Genomic DNA, 22,050 nt, shown 5'->3' on the forward strand with positions numbered 1-22,050 from the left:
ACTGAGTCATTTACGGGTGCACAGCTCCCACTGAAGACAGTAAACAAACCAGGTAAACAACATACTACAGATGTATATAAACTTTAAAACTCCCTAACTACATGTTCTAGAAGACAAGGATAGAATTTCCTATACAATCTGTATAGCACAACCATGGAATCAGACTGCCTGGGGTCACGTTCCCGCTCCACCGCTTACTCTGTATGCAAGTTTGGAGAAGCTCCTCACGTGCCCCTTGCCTCACGGAGACTGATGGCAACCTGTCCCCTACGGCCGCTGCATTAATGAATTAATACACAAGACAGACTTAGGACAGTACATTCCTCATGCTAAGTGCTGTTGGGAGCACCTGTCATTTTACTTTTTTTCCCCTCAATCCAAAGCCAACATCTTAAGCATTTTTTATCTTCCCATGTGTATTCAGGTAGAGGTAGTTAAATGTGCCCTTGTGTGCAGAAAATCCTTAAGGCCCTGAATCTGATTTGAACTCCAAGAGAACATATAAAAGGATCCCCTCCCCCCTTCATTTACTCATTAAGGGGAAAAAGAAAGTTCCTCTGTATGCTGTTGTAGGCTCTTACAAATTCAAGTCCAGTATAATGTAGTACAAACCTTAGAAATGCCACTGGGTGTTATCAGACGTACGGAGTAACTGAGTAGGTGAGATTTCATTCTAGAAACTTAGAGGGGAATAAACCTGAATGCATGGGCTTGCTTTTCTGACATGTTAGTTCCTGACGCTCTGGCCTTGGCTCATGCCTGCACTGACTTCCTCCCGTGCCAGGGTTCTCAAGGAGATCCGAGGACTGCGCGCTCTGCTCCTGCCCGTTCCGCCTCCCAAGCTGAAGAAGAGCCCTGCCTGGAACCCGTCAAGAAACCCCACCACCGTTCTTCGTCCTCCGCCCAGCACCACAGCCATCGTGGTGGCACGAGTCGAGGCCTCTCCAGGCAGGAGACGTTTGACTCGGAAACCCAGGAGAGTCGAGACTCTGCCTACGTGGAGCCGAAGGAAGACTACCCCCCCGAACACGGGGACCACTACGCCCCACACCGCGACCACAACCACAGAGAGGAGCCCCACGGGAGCAGCGAGCACAGACACAGGGAAGCTCGACACCGTGCCAGGGACCTGGATCGAGAGCAGGACCACGGCGAGTGCAACAAACAGCGCGGCCGGCATAAATCCAAGGATCGCTACTGTGACAAGGATGGAGAAGGCATAGCCCGGAAACGGAACGAGGCTGGGGAGTGGAGCAGGGATGTTTACATCCGCCAGTGACTTCTGCCCTCTTGTGTGTTTGTTCTTTTTTTTTTTAAGTCTTGTATGACACCATCCTCAGACTAAATCTCTGGGGTCTACATTGCAGTCAGATGTGATCTGTCTTGTATACTCTGTATTGCTGTTGCTTGAATAGCAATAGCATGATTGATAAGGAGTATTAATATACCTTTTTTTTTCCTTTTGCAAGTGCTACGTAAGTTGGCCTCGTATGGCTGCAGTGCTCCGGTTGTATACTGGACTTTTCAAAAACTGTTTGGGATAGCTGCCACTTGAACAAAATCTGTTGCCACCCCGGTGGCTTTAGTATTTTAAGAAACATAGTTGATGTTTTCAAAAATGTAGTTAATGTATCCAGCAAGCCAGAATTGGCCCAGATAAAAGTGGAATTTCCTGATTCTCCAGATTTTAATATGTAGGCACCAGATCTGCATACTCATTTATCCATGGACCACTGTTTCTTGCTTGTACCTCTGGCTGACTAAATTTGGGGACAGATTCAGTCTTGCCTTACACAAAGGGGATCATAAAGTTAGAATCTATTTTCTATGTACTAGTACTGTGTACTGTATAGTTTGTAAATGTTATTTCTGCAAACACCTTCTTATGATAATTATATATATAATATATAAATATATATATATATATCAGTTTGATCACACTATTTTAGAGTCTTAATGCCAAGTCAGCAGATTTGCTTTATGAATTACAGGGACTAGAGATGCCCACCTTCAGGAAATTTGTTATATCGTCTAGACACCTACCCCCATTCTCGTAGAAAGTCTGTACATACTGTAAATACGCGTGATTGCTTGACTTGAAAAGGTTTGATTTCTGAATGTTTTACCATCCTTGTAAGTTTATAACTTTGACCATAAATTATGGTAAATATAACCAAACTCCAAAGGTTGTTCTAATCCATGCAGTTCACACCGATTGTGACAAACACGTTATGAGTAGTTAGTGTCTTATGTCGCTGCACTGGACTTGACGAGCCGGACCTCTCTGTGTGCAAGTGCGTCTGTGTGTAAGAGCGGTACGAGTGTGCACGAGTGACTGAGATGGACCCGAGTGCTGAAGACTCGAGACTGATGACCTAGAATTCTACCCACCTGGCTTTGTATTTAATTGTGTTACGTGTCGCTTTAATAATCCGTTGAGCAGTCAGGGAATGTGAGGAAGCTCGCTGCCAAAGGTGACTAGGAAGGCATCCATGTGCTGGCTCCTTGTGTTTGCTCCTAGAGTAAGAACACAGGCAACTTTTAACTGTGAGTGTTTCACTGGAAATGTACAATCTTTGTGTGTTTGAGTATTTGTTTTAGTAAGAAATGTTTACACAGCTTGTAGAATTATTTCGTGGGAAAATAAATTTTTCTACCTTCTCCCACCTCCTTTTCTAAACCTTGCCTATCGTTCCTGTGGTCTATCTCCCCCAGATTTACCCTTCATTCTGTTCCTTACCACCAACTCCAACACGTCCAGTGTCCGTCAAAACCCAGAAGTGCTTCTTACAACCAAAGTTTCTGCTCTTCAGAAGTAATCAGGGCAAAATGAGGGGACTTGAAGTGAACAAAACATTAAGAATATCTTCCTATGTTAGACACCTGCTCTGAAGGGGAGCCCGGAAGATGCTGTTCTCCACGCCTCAAAGATAGCACTGTCAGCAGCTCACAGTGTGGTTGCCACGCTAAGGCTAAAACCTTCTCCGTGTCACTTATGTGTCCATTTTGTCCAGTTATGACTGGACAGGTAAGACAGTATTAGGTGTGCAAGTACCTAGCACCTGAAGTTTGTCCCTGGAAAAGGCCCATCTATAATTGCCTAACTTCAGATCTACACATTGTAAAATTATTATTAAGTCGGTTCATCTAGTTTTGTTCTGCTTCTTTGATTATTCCAGGTTCTTGCCAAATATTCTTGGAGCTTTGTATGTAAAACTTTCACATTTAACTCCTTATTTCCCTCCCTGCACAGAAAAACTCAGTTTTACAAATGAGTTACACTTTAAGGGTCTAACCCGCTAATGGAAGAAACATTTTCCTCAGAATTAATCTTTTTGTTAATTAGCTCTGTACTGTTGACAGATTTATTTACTGAAGATAAAAACGGTAGACGTAAACATTTTTGATGTAAAATATTCGTATCATTGGGAAACCATATTCCAGTTACAGTTACCTGTATAAAATATTTCTGAACTTTCATCCCGATTAATGACTTTGGAATATTTAAATTCTTGAAATATAACTGGTATTTATCTTACTTGCTGCTACCACTAATCTTTCAACGAGTCATGCCAACAGATTCCGGTTTTAAAATTTGTATCTGGATTCTTAATTTTTCACTTACTGTGAAACATAGTAGTCCAAATCAGAGTATTCCTCAAAAAAACTATATTGCAGGATTTGACATGAACATCTATATGTGTGTAAACAGTGTGTTCTAAATTTGTAAGTGAAGAAATAATCCCAAGGGCAATGGGAGATTTACAGATTTGTGGAATGTAAAATTAGTCTCTTCACTCAGCAAAGGCTTAATCTTAACCTACTCAGTTGTAGAATCATCTTTGTAGTCGACCTAGAAAATGCTGGAAATGTCCTTAATAGTTCTGTGTTTTATTGTCAAATCTGTTTCAGTTTTTCCTATGCTCTTTCTCTACTGCTCATTTAAGTTACTGTTACAAAAAGGTGCTGCTAAATGTAGGATGTCTTAGTCATACTGTACTTTGGGGCAATGCCACATTTTTAACATGGTCTGCTATGCATTCCTGTTAAACATTCACTGTCAGCTACACTGAACTGTTCAACAAATCTGGTTTAAAGTCATTCATATAAAACAAATAAAGAGCTGGCTTTCTGCACTGTTTACTAGTAGAAGTATTGATTGCCATTTTAGGGATGATTCTGATAGTTGAGAATACGTCCTGTTTTCAACACCAGTGCCCACTTGTGGAGCAGCTCTCTCAAGGGCAACGCTAATCACTGACGTTACTTTAGCGACGTTCCCGTGATGTCGGATAAAATGATCAGGTACAGTAGGTAAAGATCCTTTAAGATCGAGCAGAGTAATCTTTCTCCTACATTAGTTTTACATGTGTGGCAATTCTTGATTCAGATTGTTTTTATTATTCCTTCGTTTTTAAAATGAAGATCCATCTTGAGGTCAAATTTAAATCCTCACCCTCATCCCTCCGCTCAATGATACAATGCTACTAGTCTTGGACACTAATCTTATTTCTATGTCAAGGGTCACACTGTTGGAGAAAACAGCCACTAGATCGTTCTGGGTCAATTATTTAATTCTGGTTAAATTGTATTTTCAACTACTTGTACTTCACTTTACGATTTAAAGTAAACTATGGCACAGGGTTTTGAAGTAAAATGTATTCACTGTTAAACTGAAATGTTTTTGTTTCACAAGAATATGTTAACCCTAAGTATGTTAAGAGATAATATATTAATTGTCCTCCACATTTCCCAGATTTTTTCCCCTTTCGTTCTATTTTTTTCTCAAACTTAAGTCCTTTAAATGTGTTTTATTTTCCAATTTGCCCTACTTTTTGAAGGAAAGAAACCCACTGAAACTGTCTATGTCAAAGCAACAATTTTTAACAATATTCTTTGTCCTGCTGTTTTTAATATGCAAATATTTTTCATCAGTTTTGCCTGCATTGTTTGTATTTTGACAGTTGTCAGTGTTAATCAACAGTTTACATGTTTACTGCTGGGCTCCCAGTCTGTGATTTTCATCCCAGCTTAGCACAAAAGGCTTTGCAGAAAGCAGGGGAAGAAATGGATTTTTTAAAACACACCGGAAGTCTGGAGAAATGTGGTGAGCTCTAGAGACAGAAGTGCCACAGGTAAACGTGTTTCTCTTTAGTCCAATGACATCTACTGGATAAAAGGCAGAATGAAGGATATAAAGAAGTCAGTCACACATTTGAATCTTATGGAGCTTGAAATACCTTTTCCCCCATTAAATAAGCACGTATTGATGATGTGCTCTAAAGCGGCGACAGAAAAAACAGGGTTCTTGCCCCCAAGACTTTCCCAAGCATGGGGAGAGGGGTAAAGGGCATGGCCAGTAAACTAAGAGTGAGTGTGTTAAGTACCATGACAGCAGCAGAAGTAGGTCCTAGGGATATATGGAAAGACAGAAATGCCTAAGCCAACCTCGGAGAAGGATATTCAAGAAAGGCTTCTTCAAAGAAGAGGCCTGCTAAAGAGCTTACCTGATCCAAGAGACCTTGCAATCTTGATGGACACAATAGATAGAAGAAATTCTGAACAGAAACCTAGGAGGGAAAAAAAAGAAACTATCAGGTAGTTGTTCCCAGTTGTCCACCTTATGTGCCCAAGGCTGAGAAATTCTGAGATGATTCCAAAGGAAGTTAACAAAACGTTTAGATGTATTTAATACTATATAAGGGCTGGGTATTGAGTACTTAAATATATCTCATCTAAAAAGCAATAGGATGAAGCAAGCCTAAGGTTATAATTTTTAGTAAGAGCAGTCACATTGCTGCTAACAGTGGCATATCTGGTCACTTTTAGGGGATGTTCTGGATTTTTGCTGGATTCCAGATTTGATCATGAGGTACCCTTTTTTTGTCTTCATGTACCATACTCACAGTTGCTTTGTCTGATGTTGGGAGTTCTGTGAATGTGTTGATGTTCAACAGAACACCAAAGCTTGGCTCTAAGGGTCAAGCCAGTTCCCCCAGTTATCACAATAACTTGCAGAACAGGTATTCCAGGGGATGATGAAAGGTACCCAAACTGTGGAATACTCTCATAATTTTAATCTACAGAGTGAAGAAAACATTGTAGTTTTCAGTTTAAAAGCATGAAAAAAAAAAAGTAAACATGGTGAAGACACACTACCATTTAGGAGAGGTCCAGATTTCATTTCAAAGAGTTGACTGATCAAATAGTAAGCAGAAAACCTCAGATAAAATGTTCACCTCAGTTATGAGTACATGAAAAACGTTATAGTTCCCAGGCCCTGAATTTTTAGAAAACTACCACCCCTTAGGAACTCTCAGGAACAAAACACTACTTTTTATCAAATTAAGTATTACTCATTTTATTCCTCTTGTTATAATCACAGATTTTAACATTAAAAATGATGTGTATTCTTCATACATTAAAACACAAAACCCCAAATGAAAATATGCTCCAGATATCTGTAGGCATCTCATTTTCTTCATACTGTGCTAAATCCTTAAGAAAAAACATATTTTAAACACAAAATATAATCTTGTACCGCCCCCTAACTACCTCCTCCGTGAAGCGGTCTCTTAATCAAGCCTCTTGCTCCCTGGTACAACAGCTGGCAGCCTTTTCTGTTTCCTTAGCAACTATGTCATCAATCACCAGGCCTGACAACAGTTTGATTAAAAAAAAAAAAAAAAAAAAAACACAAAAAAAAACGGAGGGAGGAAAGGAAGGAAGGAAGAAAACCAAACAAAACCATAGAGCTATTGTTTGGAACTTTCGTTTCTATGGATCCTACGTGCTTTTGCATTTTATGAATTTTGCAATAAAAAAACCTATACAATCTTTATTTGCCAGCCAAATCATGTCTTCTATTCTGGCATCTCCGAGAGAAGCGATGTCGGTGTCCCGAACTGGCACAACAGACGGATCAAATCGCTGCAGCTGTTTCAATTGTTCAAATGATAGGCCGGCTCCCATCATTCCTTCTCCTCCAATCTGTGGTTCCTGGGTGGAGAAAGGGAAAAAAATACGAAGATCCTATAATTAGTAAGTGTGCCTGTGTACAATTTAAAAGACAAAATTGAGGTATAAGGACCACCAATTCCAAAAATAGATAAATGTTACCTCTGTGGAATATACGTGCGATTTTTCTCGGTGGTAACAAATGGTCACCTGATGAATGACTATCTGTTAGGACCCATCTGCTCATCAAGTACTGCAGCTTTGCCACATTTTAGCTGTATGTATTTTTTTTTTTTTAATGTTTATTTTTGAGAGAGAGGAAGAGAGACAGTGCGCGAGCAGGAGAGGGAGACACAGAATCTGAAGCAGCTCCAGGCTCTGAGCTGTCGGCACAGAATCCAAAGCGGGGCTCGAACTCAGCAACCATGAGATCATGGCCTGAGCTGAAGTCGGACGCTTAACTGACTGAGCCACCCAGGCAGCCCTGGCTTTGTGGTGTTAAGCAAGTAACTTTACCTGTCTCCTCATCTACGAATCAGATCAAGTACTCAGTTCTAAGACTTCAAGAAGGTGGTGGTATGGCCGGCATACAGTGGCCAGTCAGTGAAACATCATTATCAACAACAGTAATAAATACAAATTCAGCTTTATCATGACATTCCCCAAAGCGGACCTAAAGGTGCCTTTCTCTGACCCACACCAATTGGATGATAAAAGTCTTCTATTGTTGTTTTTAAATGTACTAGAACAATTATTACAAAGAGATAAAGTAAGACTGTGTCAGTTGGTTTAGAATACAGAATCATAAGGAACTGAGTGATATGTGTGAACCGTGACCGCAAAAGATCGACAATCCTAACTTCAGTCACCAATGCACAAACGTTTACGTACTACTGAAAACCTATCGTTTATTAACTCCTGGGCACAAAGTTTCTCTCTCTTTTAGGTATATATTGAGTGTTGTGTATACATACACACACACACATAAAATTCAAGTGAATTCTGAAGTCTTCCTTTCCTCTACAAAGCAGTTATCTTAACTTCTGAGTCTAGAAACCATCTCTCAATTTGTATTCATATATCCCAATTACCTACTAGAATTCTGTACAGGAAGGTTACTGAGGTTAGATGTTCAATGTATCTAATTGAATGTGAGTATTGTTACATATTTAAATTTATCTCAAACATCATGAGGTAAACATATAGTCATAATATAGTTTTGATAAAAACCAAAACAGGTCAAATAAAGTGTAAGAAAACTTTTAAAATGTTACATATTTTATGTAACAAATTGTGAAGAAGCAATAATCCTGAACCATTTTCTCCCCTCTGCTAGTCTTCTGATATCCCAGTTATTACAGCTTATTTGATTGAGAAAAAAAAATGCTCGACATACTCCATACCAGCAAAATGTAGGACCAGGAGAGGAAAGGAATAAACAACTCTTTAGGAAAAAAAAGGTCTGCATAAACTGAACAAGAGCCACAGGTGAAAGAAACCTGTCACACAAGTACACCTGAGCTCTGTGGCATTTTAACACAATGGCAAAGAACGAAGACGGGGAAAAACTGCTGGGACGTGGAAATTCTCTGTTCAGTGTCAAATGGATCTCACTGGAGGAACATGCTTGTCTACTGCAGTATTTGTTTCTGAAGTTTCGCTGGACACATGTTTTCATATGACAACCTCGTGTTTATCACCACACTCATGATTCTGTGATTTGTCACATTACACAGAGAAAACCGAACTTACTCATACCTGGGGCTGAAGCTGGAGGCAAGGAAAGGTCTCGAGGGCCCAGGCAACCTGTTCTTCGTTTTCCGCCAGTGTGATGGTGCACGTGCTGTAAACCAGCACGCCCCCCGGCTTCAGCAGCTCAACTGCCTAAACAAACATGTGATCAGACTACGGGTGTACCACAAGGCAAAATCAACATTTTCCAGGATTTTATATCTGTAGGACACCTTTCAAGTGTTTGCGATAAATGTTCTGTATGATCAAGACTCACTCTCTGAGTCGAGTGTTCCAGCCCAGGTGCATTTCACGCTCTTGGAACTGTTAGTGCACTGAAACCAAGACTTTCCTAAATGTAAGCATTCACTTTCACTACTTTAGATACCCCTTTTTATGCCCAAAATCACACATGTACACTTTGTAAGCCATCCTCCTTTCTGAACTCTGTACTCATGTACTCAATCGCCTTCTCCATTTGTCTACTATCGAATTTGACGTGTCTCAAACTGAACACCTGTCTTCCAAGACCTTTTAGAGAAGTGCTATTTTCAGGCCCCCAACCGGAGATGATCTTTTTACACCTCTCTTTCTCCTGCACTCCCATCTGCTAGCAAATTCCATTGGCTCTACCTTTAAAATATATCCAGAGTTTGGCCACCTCCCCTGCCATCATTCTGGTCCAAGCTACACCGACTTTCGCCTCCTTGTCAGCCTACCTGCTTCCTTGTCTGCCCTCCTACAATCATCTCCAGACAGCAGCCAGAGAGCAGTGTGTTTAAAACTTGTCACTTCTCAGCTCAGAACCCTTCAAATGTCTTGACTTATCACTTGTGGTCCAAGCCCAGGTCCTTACGGTGGCTTTCAAAGCCCTACACAGAGCAGGCCTCTGGCTGCCCTTCTGACACGCCTCGCTCACTCTGCTTTAGCAACACTGGCCTCTGCTGTTCCGGAACACACAGGGCACAGGCCCACCTCAAGATCCGTGCACAAGCTTGGAAACTCTTCGAATTCTCTGCGTTGCTTCCTCACAATCTTATCTCTGTGTATATGTCACCTTTCCAGGACTGCCCTCCCTGACCATCCCAGGTAAAACTACAACTACTCAAATCCAACAATCCTACCTTCCCTTCTTTAGTCGGCTCTGTTACTATACATAGTAACTTACTCATCTGTTTCTGTCTTCCTCCCCATTTGGAATAGACACTCCAGGAATAAGGCCGGGGTTGTCATTTTTTCACGGCTACATTGATAGCACCCAGAAAAGTCCATATTGTGTTATGGTCAGGTGCTCAATGAATATTTGTCCAGTAAATAAATGAATCAAGAAAGAAGGTGTTAATAAGAAAATTAATTTTTCCCAAATAACTAAAAACTGTATCTTTTCAAACTCCTAGATATTTAAAAACATTTAAAAAAAAGTTTTTTATGTTTATTTTTGAGAAAGAGACAGAGCAAGAGACAATGAGCGGAGGGGCAGAGAGAGAGAAAGGGAGACCCAGAATCTGAAGCAGGCTCCAAGCTGTCAGCATAGAGCCCGACACGGGGCTCAAACCAACGAGCCGTGAGATCATGACCTGAACCAAAGTTGGACGCTTAACTCAGTCACTCAGGTGCCCCAATATTTAAAAACATTTTAATGAAAGTCTTTAAAATACATCCTATACATAGTATACTATTATACACACACACACACACACACACACACACACACACACACTATATGCCATCTGGTATTTATAAGTATGAATAAACTATGTAATAATATATACCATCTATACTACATATATGTATTTTTATTACATATAGTATATATTTGTGCCTTCTTAACTAGAGTATGCTGATGAAAATTTAAACTTTGTAAATGTGTGCCAGTTACTGTTTTAAGCATTTTACATGGATTTTCTCAATTTACTTATAACCATGAGGTAGAGTTACTATCCCCAATGAGGTGACCCTATCAGGTGGATTTATAGTCCCCATTTCTCATATAAAGAAAACAATGTACCTAAAGTCACTCGTGTGGAAGCTGCACAGTTCCAAACAAGATAGTGTCTGATTATAAAGTCCACGTTCTCCATCAACACAACTCCGTACTAAACGGCAAATGTGCTATATTCTGAACTCTCTCTCGTGGCTATTCTTATTCATTGAGATCACTGCATCTACTCCTAAGAAACCTTTTAAAATGTTCTTTCTGCTTTGACCTAAAAAGGAACAAAAAGCCCAGTCTTTTAAAACAGGGTCTTAATTTTACCCTCAACTCAGAGTGGGTTTCAACCATAAGTAAAGCTTCCTTTTTGCTGTTTGCTGTTTTAACTTCCAGGATGTGCTCTTTGAAGACTGAAGAAAAACTTAAATAAATACCCTGAGTGCCACCTTTGGGTATAAAAGGAGATACTAGAGAGATGAGCAGAAACATGCTCAAAGGTAACTTTAGAGACTGCATAATCACAGTGTACCCATTTGCTGCAGCCTATGTATTTATAATTGCAGGGCTGAGAGAAAATAACAAAGTCATCTTTGATCAAATGCTCTCTACATTCTGCGAAATCCACTAAATCACGTTTGCAAGCCGGAAAGAAATCCTCAAATGTTCTATTTGGGTTTCTCTTGAAACGTGCTAGAGACCAGTGAAATTAGCCAAGTTTCTTCTATATTCTACACTGAAGGGTCACTTCTCATTTTTATTGATGTGTTTCCCTTCTCCTGGACTCTTCCCATTTCTAATACACTATCGAAGATGATCCAGGAACCCTATAAAAAAAGAGTAACCCATTTATATCCCATTCTTTACACATCAGTTAGCAACTATGATGTTAACAACTCAGTGACTTCTTAAGATGTATCAGAATGTTGGAGACCCATTAAATGTCTCAGTGAAGAAATTCTGCCTCTGCCCGTAATAAAGAGTGATCAACACAAATGAAAACTTCATTATTTAAACTAGGTTTTCTCTGTCCTTTTTCATGTGATAAAACAACATAAAACTCGACATTTTAACCATTTGTAAGTGTACAGTGCAGGGGCATTAAGTACATTCACACTGTCTGCACCCATCACCATCACCCATCTCCAGAACTTTTCAGTTTCCCAAATGCAAACTCTGTACCCATTTTAAACACTAATTCCCCATCCCTCCAGCCCCTGGTAATCTTTCTTCTCCTTTCTATCTCTAAGAATGTTCCTATTCTAGTTACCTCATAGAAATGGAAACAGACAGTATTTGTCTTTCTGTGTCTGGCTTATACCCTTGGTGTAAGTTCCCAAAGTTCATTCATGTTGTGCCAGAATTTCCTTCCTGTGGAAAGCTGAGTAATATTCTATTATACGTGTACACATTTTCTTATCCATTCACCTGTTGATAGACAAATGGGTCGTTTCCCTATTTTGGTTATTGTGAGAAATGCTGCTATGAACACTGCTTCTCGGTCTTTGAAACATCAAAGTAGCGAAGGTCAACTTTTTTTTTCACATCAAAGGATCATCACCTACCACAGTAAAGAGTTTTCTCTGTAATGGCTGATATGATGTCACTTCTTTCAAAGTCCAAGAACAAGCCATGTTTGGTCTCTGTCCCATTCCACTGCATGGTGCATCAAGAAGAATTCGGTCAAAAGATTCTCGTAAGAATGGAGGTTTTCCTGTGAAGAGAATTATAAACATACTTGTTATGTGCCTATAGGTGTAGAATAGAAAACTCCTGACATAGGGGGTGCCTGGGTGACTTAAGTCTGATGAGCGTCCGACTTCGGCTCAGGTCATGGTCTCACAGCTTGTGAGTTCGAGCCCCGTGTCAGGCTCTCTGCTCTCAGCACAGAGCCCACTTCGATCCTCTGTCTCCCTCTCTCTCTCTGCCCCTCTCCTGCTCGTGCTCTCTCTCTCAAAAAAAAAAAAATGTGTATATATATATATATATATATATATATATATATATATATATATTTAAATAAAAAAAAAGAAAACTCCTGAGATAGAACCAATTATCAGAAATTTAAAATCATCATCTAGACTACAAAGAAAAACAATTTCTCCTTTCAAGTAGCTGGTAAAACTAATTCTGACATATGTAAAATGGTTAATGTAATTATTATAATTGAGGGTTATTCTGTTGACACAGTGCAAATTAAGGCCTAATCATATGAGACTTTGTATCCCCAATGTCACAAGCCACAATTCATCAGAGCGAGGACCTGGAATTCATTCTAGTCATACTGAGAACGGACACTTCTCTCGGCAATCCCTACTGCAGACAGCCCCCCAAAAGAATACCTGTTAGGTCCTAGTCAAATATACTGGTTCTGAGGTTCCTTACTCTCCTCGCTTTCGTGGCCATCAGCAAGGCTATGCTCTAGAGTATCTCCTTGTATCACATGAATAATTTTCTCTGCTCCGACTTCTGAGTTATTTAGTGTTACTGGAGAAAATCATGAAACCGGTCTGTTTATATATTTCTGCTATTTAATAACTGCAAGATATTGCTGCTGACTGCCCTCACAGGAAGCCAGCTGACTGCCCACGGGAACCACAGCAACGTTCTGAGAACCACAAGATCACCTGCTTTTCTCTGACTGCACAACTGTCATACATGAGCTCTTATCAATTTAACTCATCTCCACCTATAACCATCCCTGCATTCTCACCCAGTCTCAGAAGATCTTCTCAAAGTAAACAATTATTTTTAAGGTTTTTGGTACATACTGAAAAAATGCTCCAGAAAGATTATAGCAATTTACACTTTCATTACGATTATACTCATTCTCCTAAAACTCTTCATCAAAGAAGTTATTATTATTGTTGTTGTTGTTTCATTGGCCATTTCTATTTTTCCTTTATATGATCACCTTTCTTGTTTTGTCCTTTTTCTACTTAGACTGTTGGCTTTTTCTTACTGATCAGAAGAGCTACAGGGGTAGTAGCTGCTTTCTGCACATGATTAGCTCCAGGATGCTTCGATGATCTCCTTTTGCTTTTCCAGCTCTCCAACATCGATTTAACACGTTCCTTACACTATTTTTTTATACCAAATTGTCTCTCTGAGAAAACCAAAAACTCTCCCACAGCTACCTAAATCTCTTGAATAAACTCCTTACACTAACAAATAAAGACCTCTTCTCTAGCTTCTCGACTACTCCATGTACTTCCCTAGCTACCTTTCTCAGTACTCAGCTACATTCACCAATGTTAAAAAAAAAAAAAAACCAAAAAACCCACATCACTTTGTTACTGAAAAATGTCATGAGCTTTGCTATTTCCATGCTTCTGCTAATTCTATTTTCCTGAGATGCCCCAGCACTCATTTCCACTTGTCAAAATGCTATCTACCCTTTCAAGCCCTAACAAATGTCACCTCCTCAACCTAAACTCTTTTTTCTATTGTCCCTAGAAGAAGCAATCCATTCCTCTGAGTTGCCATAGCATTAGGTATCTTTTGGATGTATATATATTTTTTTCCTGAGAGAGGGAGAGCAGGTGAGCGTATGAGCAGGGAAGAGATGTAGAGGGAGAAGGAGAGAATCTTAAGCAGGCTCCATGCTCGGCACAGAGCTCATCATGGGACTCGATCCCATGACCCTGGGATCGTGACCTGAGCTGCAATCAAGAGTTGAGTGAGCCACGCAGGCACCCCTTGGATGTAGAGTCTCATACACACTAGCGTTCAAGTGTTACTTCCATCTAGACATTGAAAATTCCTAAAAAACAGGACAAGCAAGCCCACAAGATACCTTTGTATGGACTAGAATTAAGGTATGCGTATCTCTAGGTTAACATAGTTCTGCACCATGATAAACAGAGCACAGGCTGGCCTTCAGCCCCTCAACATATCCCCCAGCCAGGCACCCTTGTACAGAGCAGAAGCCAATGCCATGGCCTTGACAGGGATAGGGACAATGCCAACTCACTGAACTCACTGTTCTTAATAAGTACCATTTTCACAGAAAGCAGTGGGTAATTATACAAAAATTGAGACATTCCTAAAAATATTCTAGACCTGTCTTAGATGAGACTAAGATCACCAAATGACCACAAAGATACATGGTCCAAGAGAAATCTCTCTTGTTCAAAACTAGAAAGCCATGAAATGAACATTTAAGGCTTGTATGCAGTTTAGGAGTACCCAAATTTTTATTTATCCAAAGCTTTTTCTCAATATATATTCTTAGAACAACCTTTAGTGATCTCTAAAACTGCATTCGTTTGGAGTGGTGTATAATTTAGGAGCAATTTTATGATGGAAACAATAAGACTGGGACAACATTTGGAATGAGGGGATACAGACCTTCTCCCCGGTGCAAGAATTATAACTGGTAAAAACTGTAACAAAAGCGAAAACCACCATTTAAAGTCTCTAGAAAATGCCTGGGACATACATCAAATGAAGAAACACTTATTAAAGAAAATCTAAGAAATGTGAGTATCTGTGGTATCTGAGCCACAATCCACTCACACAAACTCTCTCTCTCAAAAAATTAACATTAAAAATTATAAAATGAAATCACCTTAGTATGCAACATAAGAATTTTAATCATATTAATTCAATTTACGGAGCAGGTAAAAGTCACCCTGAAGTAAACTGGGAGAATTATTGATTTTGTGTTCTTTCATTTTTCAAGTCAGTATTTATTCCATGTCCAGCTAACAATTTTTGTGCATATAAATTTATGCACTAGGAATACAAATTATTTAAAACTGTTGGGGCGCCTGGGTGGCTCAGTCGGTTGAGCGTCCGACTTCGCTCAGGTCACGATCTCACGGTCCGTGAGTTCGAGCCCCGCATCGGGCTCTGTGCTGACAGCTCAGAGCCTGGAGCCTGCTTCGGATTCTGTGTCTCCCTCTCTCTCTGGCCCTCCCCCCATTCATGCTCTGTCTCTCTCTGTCTCAAAAATAAATAAATGTTAAAAAAAAAAATTAAAACTGTGAAAAAATTATATTTTCCAAAGATAGCTATGCCAATACCTTCCATCCCACATGCCCTTCAATTTGACATTGACTCTTCTCCCACAAGAGGTGGGGTCTAATGTTCCTTTTCTTTTATTGTGGACAAGAGCAGAACTGATACTACATGACTTCTGGACTAAGTCATAAAAGGTTGATACAGCTTCTGCCTGGGGCTCTTAGGACACTCATTCTCAGAACCTAAGCCACTTGGTCTGAGAAAGCCCAGTCGGTACACATGGGAGAGGCCACGGGTAGGTCCTATCTGAGAACCACCATCAACCTCCAGACACGCACGTGACAGATAAAGCTTTTGAGATGATGCTTCCCTCAGGTACCCAGTGACTGCTAATTGCGTCAGATACTCAAAGTGAGAACCACTCAGAGGTCCCAGTCATTCCCTCAAACTGTGAGAAATAATAATAAGATCACTGTGTTAGGTCACTAAGTGATGAAATGATTTGTTACAACAGCAGTTCATACCCAGAACTGTTTAAAAATCAAAACCACCCTGCAACTTGACATCAGTGCATGGTTAAGAAGCCACTGAATCAACTTCTTGCCACCTTATACTACACACCTCACTCATCCGCTCAGAGGACTTGGAACTCTTTCAACTTAAAAAGAAAAGAAAAATTTTATTAACTAAAAGGAACTCAGAAAACACGGGGGGGGGGGCGGTTGTTAAATGGCAGAATAGGAAGATCTTGAGCTCACCTTATACCACAGACACTAAACCAACAACCGTATCTACTGCAACCGATTCGGAAAATCTGAAGACTGGGAGAAGAGACCTTCCACAGCTAGTCACAGAGAGAAGGCCATATCAGAAAGGGTAAGAGGGGTGGAGACAAGGTCAATAACCAAACTCCTCGTGTGAAAAACCACAAAAGGAAGGGACATCACAAACATAGAGGAGTGAGTGGATCAGAACCCACGGCAGGCAACCTCAGTCCTGGGCACTTACTGGGAACATGAGTCTTCACGATATCTGGCTTTGAAAATCAGCAGAACCTAAAAACGGGAGCTCTGACAATCAGGCGATATCAGTTGATTTTTCAAGAGAAACTCTGCAGCCCAGAAGGATGCCTTCAAAGTGCTGAAAGGAAAAACCTACAACCCAAAATACTCTACCCGGCAAAGTTATCTTGAAGCAAAAATGAAGGAGAGATAAAGAGTTTCCTGGACAAGCAAAAGTTAAAAGAGTTTATCACCACTAAACCAGCCTTATAAGAACTGTTAAAAGGAATTCCTTAAGAGGTAAGAAAAGCCTGTAACTAGAAGAAAAATATAAAAGGAAAAAAACTTCACTGGTAAAAGCAAACATAGAGTGACCATAGTAAATTAATCACTTATAAAGCTAGTATGGAGGCTAAAACATTAATGTTGGGAAATCACATACATCTACCAAAATCAGTCAAGGAATATACAAAATAAAAAGACATAAATATGATACCATATACATAAAATGAAAAGGGGAGTCAAAATTTATGCTTTTAGAATGTGTTCAAGGGACGCCTGGATGGCTCAGTTGGTTAAGTGCCTGACTCTTGATTTCAGCTCAGGTCATACATGATCCCTGGGGATATGGGATCGAGCCCTGAATCTGGCTTCACACTAAGCATGGAGTCTATCCCCTCCACCACCACCGCCCCCACCCCCCAACTCATGCTTTTTTTTTTTAATTTTATTTTTTATTTTTTTAAATTTACATCCAAATTAGTTAGCAAATAGTGAAACAATGATTTCAGGAGTAGATTCCTTAATGCCCCTTGCCCATTTAGCCTCTCCCCCTTCCCACAACCCCTCCAGTAACCCTCAGTTTGTTCTCCATCTTTAGGAGTCTCTTCTGTTTTGTCCCCCTCCTTGTTTTTATATTATTTTGGCTTCCCTTATGTTCGTCTGTTTTGTTTCTTAAAGTCCTCATATGAGTGAAGTCATACGATTTTTGTCTTTTTCTGACTAATTTCATTTAGCATAATACCCTCCAGTTCCATCCACGTAGTTGCAAATGGCAAGATTTCATTCTTTTTGATTGCCGAGTAATACACCATTGTATATATATATACCATATCTTCTTTATCCATTCATCCATCGATGGACATTTGGGCTCTTTCCATACTTTGGCTATTGTTGATCGTGCTGCTATAAACATGGGGGTGCATGTGTGCCTTTGAAACAGCACACCTGTATCCCTTGATAAATGCCTAGTAGTGCAATTGCTGGGTTGTAGCATAGTTCTATTTTTACTTTTTTGAGGAACCTCCATACTGTTTTCCAGAGTGGCTGCACCAGCTTGCATTGCCACCAACAATGCAAAAGAGATCCTCTTTCTCCGCATCCTCGCCAACATCTGTTGTTGCCTGAGTTGTTAATGTTAGCCATTCTGACAGGTGTAAAGTGATATCTCATTGTGGTTTTGATTTGTACTTCCTTGATGATGAGTGATGCTGAGCATTTTTTCATGTGTTGGTTGGCCATCTGGATGTCTTCCTTGGAGAAGTATTTATCCATGTCTTTTGCCCATTTCTTCACTGGGTTATTTGTTTTTTGCTTGCTGAGTTTGATAAGTTCTTTCTAGATTTTGGATACTAACCCTTTATCGATATGTCATTTGCAAATATCTTCTCCCATTCTGTCGGTTGCCATTTAGTTTTGCTGATTGTCTCCTTCGCTGTGCAGAAGCTTTTTATTTTGATGAGGTCCCAGTACTTCATTTTTGCTTTTGTTTCCCTTGCCTCCGGAGACGTGTTGAATAAGAAGTTGCTGCGGCCAAGATCAAAGAGGTTGTTGCCTGCTTTCTCCTCGAGGATTTTGATGGCTTCCTGTCTTACACTGAGGTCTTTCATCCATTTTGAGTTTATTTTTTGTGTATGGTGTAAGAAAGTGGTCCAGGTTCATTCTTCTGCAAGTCACTGTCCAGTTTTCCCAGCACCACTTGCTGAGGAGACTGTCTTTATTCCATTGGATATTCTTTCCTGCTTTGTCAAAGTTTAGTTGACCATACGTTTGTGGGTCCATTTCTGGGTTCTCTATTCTATTCCATTGATCTGAGTGTCTGTTCTTGGGCCAGTACCATACTGTCTTGATAATTACAGCTTTGTAGTATAGTTTGAAGTCCAGAATTGTGATGCCTCCTGTTTTGGTTTTGGTTTTCAAGATTGCTTTGGCTATTCGGGGTCTTTTCTGGTTCCATTCAAATTTTAGGATTATGTGTTCTAGCTCTGTGAAGAATGCTGGTGTTACTCTGAGAGGGATTGCACTGAATATGTAGATTGCTTTGGGTAGTATCGACATTTTAACAATATTTGTTCTTCCTATCCAGGAGCATGGAATCTTTTTCCATTTCTTTGTGTCTTCTTCTATTTTTTTCATAAGCTTTCAGTGTATAGATTTCCGTGTATAGATTTCAGTTTTCAGTGTGTAGATTTTTCACCTCTTTGGTTATATTTATTCCTAGGTATTTTATGGTTTCTTGTGCAACGGTAAATGGGATCAATTCCTTGAATTCTCTTTCTGTCACTTCACTGTTGGTGTATAGGAATGCAACCGATTTCTGTGCGTTGATTTTATATCCTGCAACTTTGCTGAATTCATGAATCAATTCTAGCAGTTTTTTGGTGGAATCTTTTGGGTTTTCCATATAGAGTATCATGTCATCTGCGAAGAGTGAAAGTTTGACCTCCTCCAGCCGATTTGGATGCCTTTTATTTCTTTGTGTTGTCTGACTGCAGAGGCTAAGACTTCCAATACTATGTTGAATAACAGTGGCAAGAGTGGACATCCCTGTCTTGTTCCTGACCTTCAGGGGAAAGCTGTCAGTTCTTCCCCACTGAGGATGATATTAGTGTTGGGTAGTTCATATATGGCTTTTATAATCTCAAGATATCTCCTTCTATCCCTACTTTCTTGAGGTTTTTATCAAGAAAGGATGCTGTATTTTGTCAAATGCTTTCTCTGCATCTATTGAGAGGATCATATGGTTCTTGTCCTTTCTTTTATTGATGTGATGAATCACGTTAATTGTTTTGCGGATATTGAACCAGCCCTAGATCCCAGGTATAAATCCCGCTTGGTCATGGTGAAAAACTTTTTTAATATATTGTTGGAGCCGGTTGGCTAATATCTTGTTGAGGATTTTTGCATCCATGTTCATCAGGGAAATTGGTCTGTAGTTCTCCTTTTTAGTGGGGTCTCTGGTTTTGGAATCAAGGTAATGCTTGCTTCATAGAAAGAGTTTGGGAGTTTTCTTTCTGTTTCTAATTTCTGGAACAGTTTCAAGGAAATAGGTATTAACTCTTCCTTAAATGTTTGGTAGAATTCCCCTGGAAAGCCTTCTGGTTCTGGACTCTTGTTTTTGGGGAGATTTTGATTACTAATTCAATTTCCTTACTCGTTTTGGGTCTGTTCAAATTTTCTATTTCTTCCTGTTTCAGTTTTGGTAATGTATATGTTTCTAGGAATTTGTCCATTTCTTCCAGATTGCCCATTATATTGGCATATAATTGCTCATAATATTCTATTATTGTTTTTATTTCTGTTGTTTTGGTTGTGATCTCTCCTCTTTCATTCTTGATTTTACTTATTTGGGTCCTTCCCTTTTTCTTCTTGATCAAACTGGCTAGTGGTTTATCAATTTTGTTAATTCTTTCAAAGAACCAGCTTCGGGTTTCATTCATCTGTTCTGCTTTTTTTGGTTTCAATAGCATTAATTTCTGCTCTAATCTTTATTATTTGTCTTCTGCTGGTTTTGGGTTTTATTTGCTGTTCTTTTTCCAGCTCCTTAAGGCATAAGTTTAGGTTGGGTATCTGAGATCTTTCTTCCTTCTTTAGGAAGGCCTGGTTTGCTATATACTTCCCTATGACCACCTTTGCTGCGTCCCAGAGGTTTTGGGTTGTGGTGTTAACATTTTCATTGACTTCCATATACTTTTAAATTTCCTCTTTAACTTCTTGGTTAGCCCATTCATCCTTTAGTAGGATGTTCTTCAGTCTCCAAGTATTTGTTACCTTTCCAAATTTTTTCTTGTGGTTGATTTCAAGTTTCATAGCTTTGTGGTCTGAAAATATGCACGGTATGATCTCAATCTTTTTGTACTTACTTAGGGTCATGCTCTCTCTTAAAAAAAAAAAAGAACGTGTTCGAACTTAAGTGACCACCAACTGAACATAGACTGCTATACACAAGTGGATGTTATAAATGAAAGCCATGGTAACCACAAATAAAACCTATAACAGATACACATACACAAAAAGAGAAAAGAACCCAAGCATAACACTAAAGAAAACCACCAAACCACAAAGGAAGAGAGCAAGGAAAAAAGAAAAGAACAGAGAAGAACTACAAAATAACCAGAAAGCAATTAACAAAATGGCAATAATTATGTACCTATCAATAACTGCTTTTAAGTTTAAATAAATGCTCCATTCAAAAGACAGGTAACTAAATGAATAAAAACCAAGACCTGTCTCTAGGCTGTCTACAAAAGAATTGTTTCAGACCTAAAGATACACAGAGACTGAAAATGAAGGGATGGAAAAAGATATTCTGTGCAAATAGAAGCAAAAAATTAAAAAGCCAGGCAGAAACACCTATGTCAAACAAAAGAGACTTTAAAACAAAGATTCTAATAAGAGATAAATAAGGGTATTACATAATGATAAAGGGATCAAGCCAGCAAGAGGATATAACAATTGTAAATATCTATCCACCCAACATAGAAGCACCTAAATACATAAAGCAAATATTAACAGACATAAAGTGACAATACAATACTAATATACAATAATAGCAGTGGACTTTAACACCTCAATTACGTCAACTGATAAAATATCCAGACAGAAAATCAACAAGGAAACAGTGGCTTTGAAATATACATTAGACCAAATGGACCTAACAGATACAGAACATTCCATCCAAAATGAGCAAAGCACACATTCTTTTCTAGTGCACATGGCATATTCTCCAAAGCGGATCACATGTCAGGCCACAAAACAAGCCTCACTAGGTTTAAAAACACTGAAATCATATCAATTATCTTTTCCAACCACAACAATATGAAACTAGAAAGCAATTATTTAAAAAACAGAAACAAGGGGCGCCTGGGTGGCGCAGTTGGTTGGGCGTCCGACTTCAGCCAGGTCACGATCTCGCGGTCCGTGAGTTCGAGCCCCGCGTCAGGGGCTGATGGCTCTGAGCTGATGGCTCAGAGCCTGGAGCCTGTTTCCGATTCTGTGTCTCCCTCTCTCTCTGCCCCTCCCCCGTTCATGCTCTGTCTCTCTCTGTCCCAAAAATAAATAAACGTTGAAAAAAAAAATAAAAATAAAAATAAAAAACAGAAACAAGAAAAAACACAAATACATGTGGCTAAACAACATGCTACTAATCAGTCAATGGGTCAATGATGAAATAAAAAAGGAAATAAA

The 22,050-nt window shown here is 39.5% G+C and overlaps 2 protein-coding genes across 12 annotated transcripts in view; one reads left to right on the forward strand and one right to left on the reverse strand.

Moving 5' to 3' along the window:
- CACNB2 (calcium voltage-gated channel auxiliary subunit beta 2) overlaps positions 1 to 4,141 on the forward strand; it is a 390,684-nt gene extending 386,543 nt beyond the window's left edge. For all 9 annotated transcript variants that reach the window (XM_045462677.1, XM_045462680.1, XM_045462678.1 and 6 more), the window contains one exon: positions 785 to 4,141. In XM_045462677.1, coding sequence (XP_045318633.1) covers positions 785 to 1,279 — 495 coding nt within the window. In that variant the 3' untranslated portion in view covers positions 1,280 to 4,141. The remainder of the gene's footprint in view (positions 1 to 784) is intronic.
- NSUN6 (NOP2/Sun RNA methyltransferase 6) overlaps positions 1 to 22,050 on the reverse strand; it is a 74,199-nt gene that overhangs the window by 6,908 nt on the left and 45,241 nt on the right. The window contains exons 9-12 of one of the 3 annotated variants that reach the window (XM_045462688.1): positions 12,184 to 12,332; positions 8,716 to 8,841; positions 5,508 to 6,999; positions 2,392 to 2,517 (exon numbers count right to left, since the gene is read on the reverse strand). In XM_045462688.1, the coding sequence (XP_045318644.1) occupies positions 6,787 to 6,999; positions 8,716 to 8,841; positions 12,184 to 12,332 (488 nt within the window). In that variant the 3' untranslated portion in view covers positions 2,392 to 2,517; positions 5,508 to 6,786. Of the gene's footprint in view, positions 1 to 2,391; positions 2,518 to 5,507; positions 7,000 to 8,715; positions 8,842 to 12,183; positions 12,333 to 22,050 lie in introns of those variants that run through there. The other 2 variants (XM_045462689.1, XM_045462690.1) reach the window with 2 other exon arrangements.

This window comes from Leopardus geoffroyi, chromosome B4, assembly GCF_018350155.1.
Source record: "Leopardus geoffroyi isolate Oge1 chromosome B4, O.geoffroyi_Oge1_pat1.0, whole genome shotgun sequence".
In the NCBI taxonomy this organism is placed as follows: Eukaryota; Metazoa; Chordata; class Mammalia; order Carnivora; family Felidae; genus Leopardus; species Leopardus geoffroyi.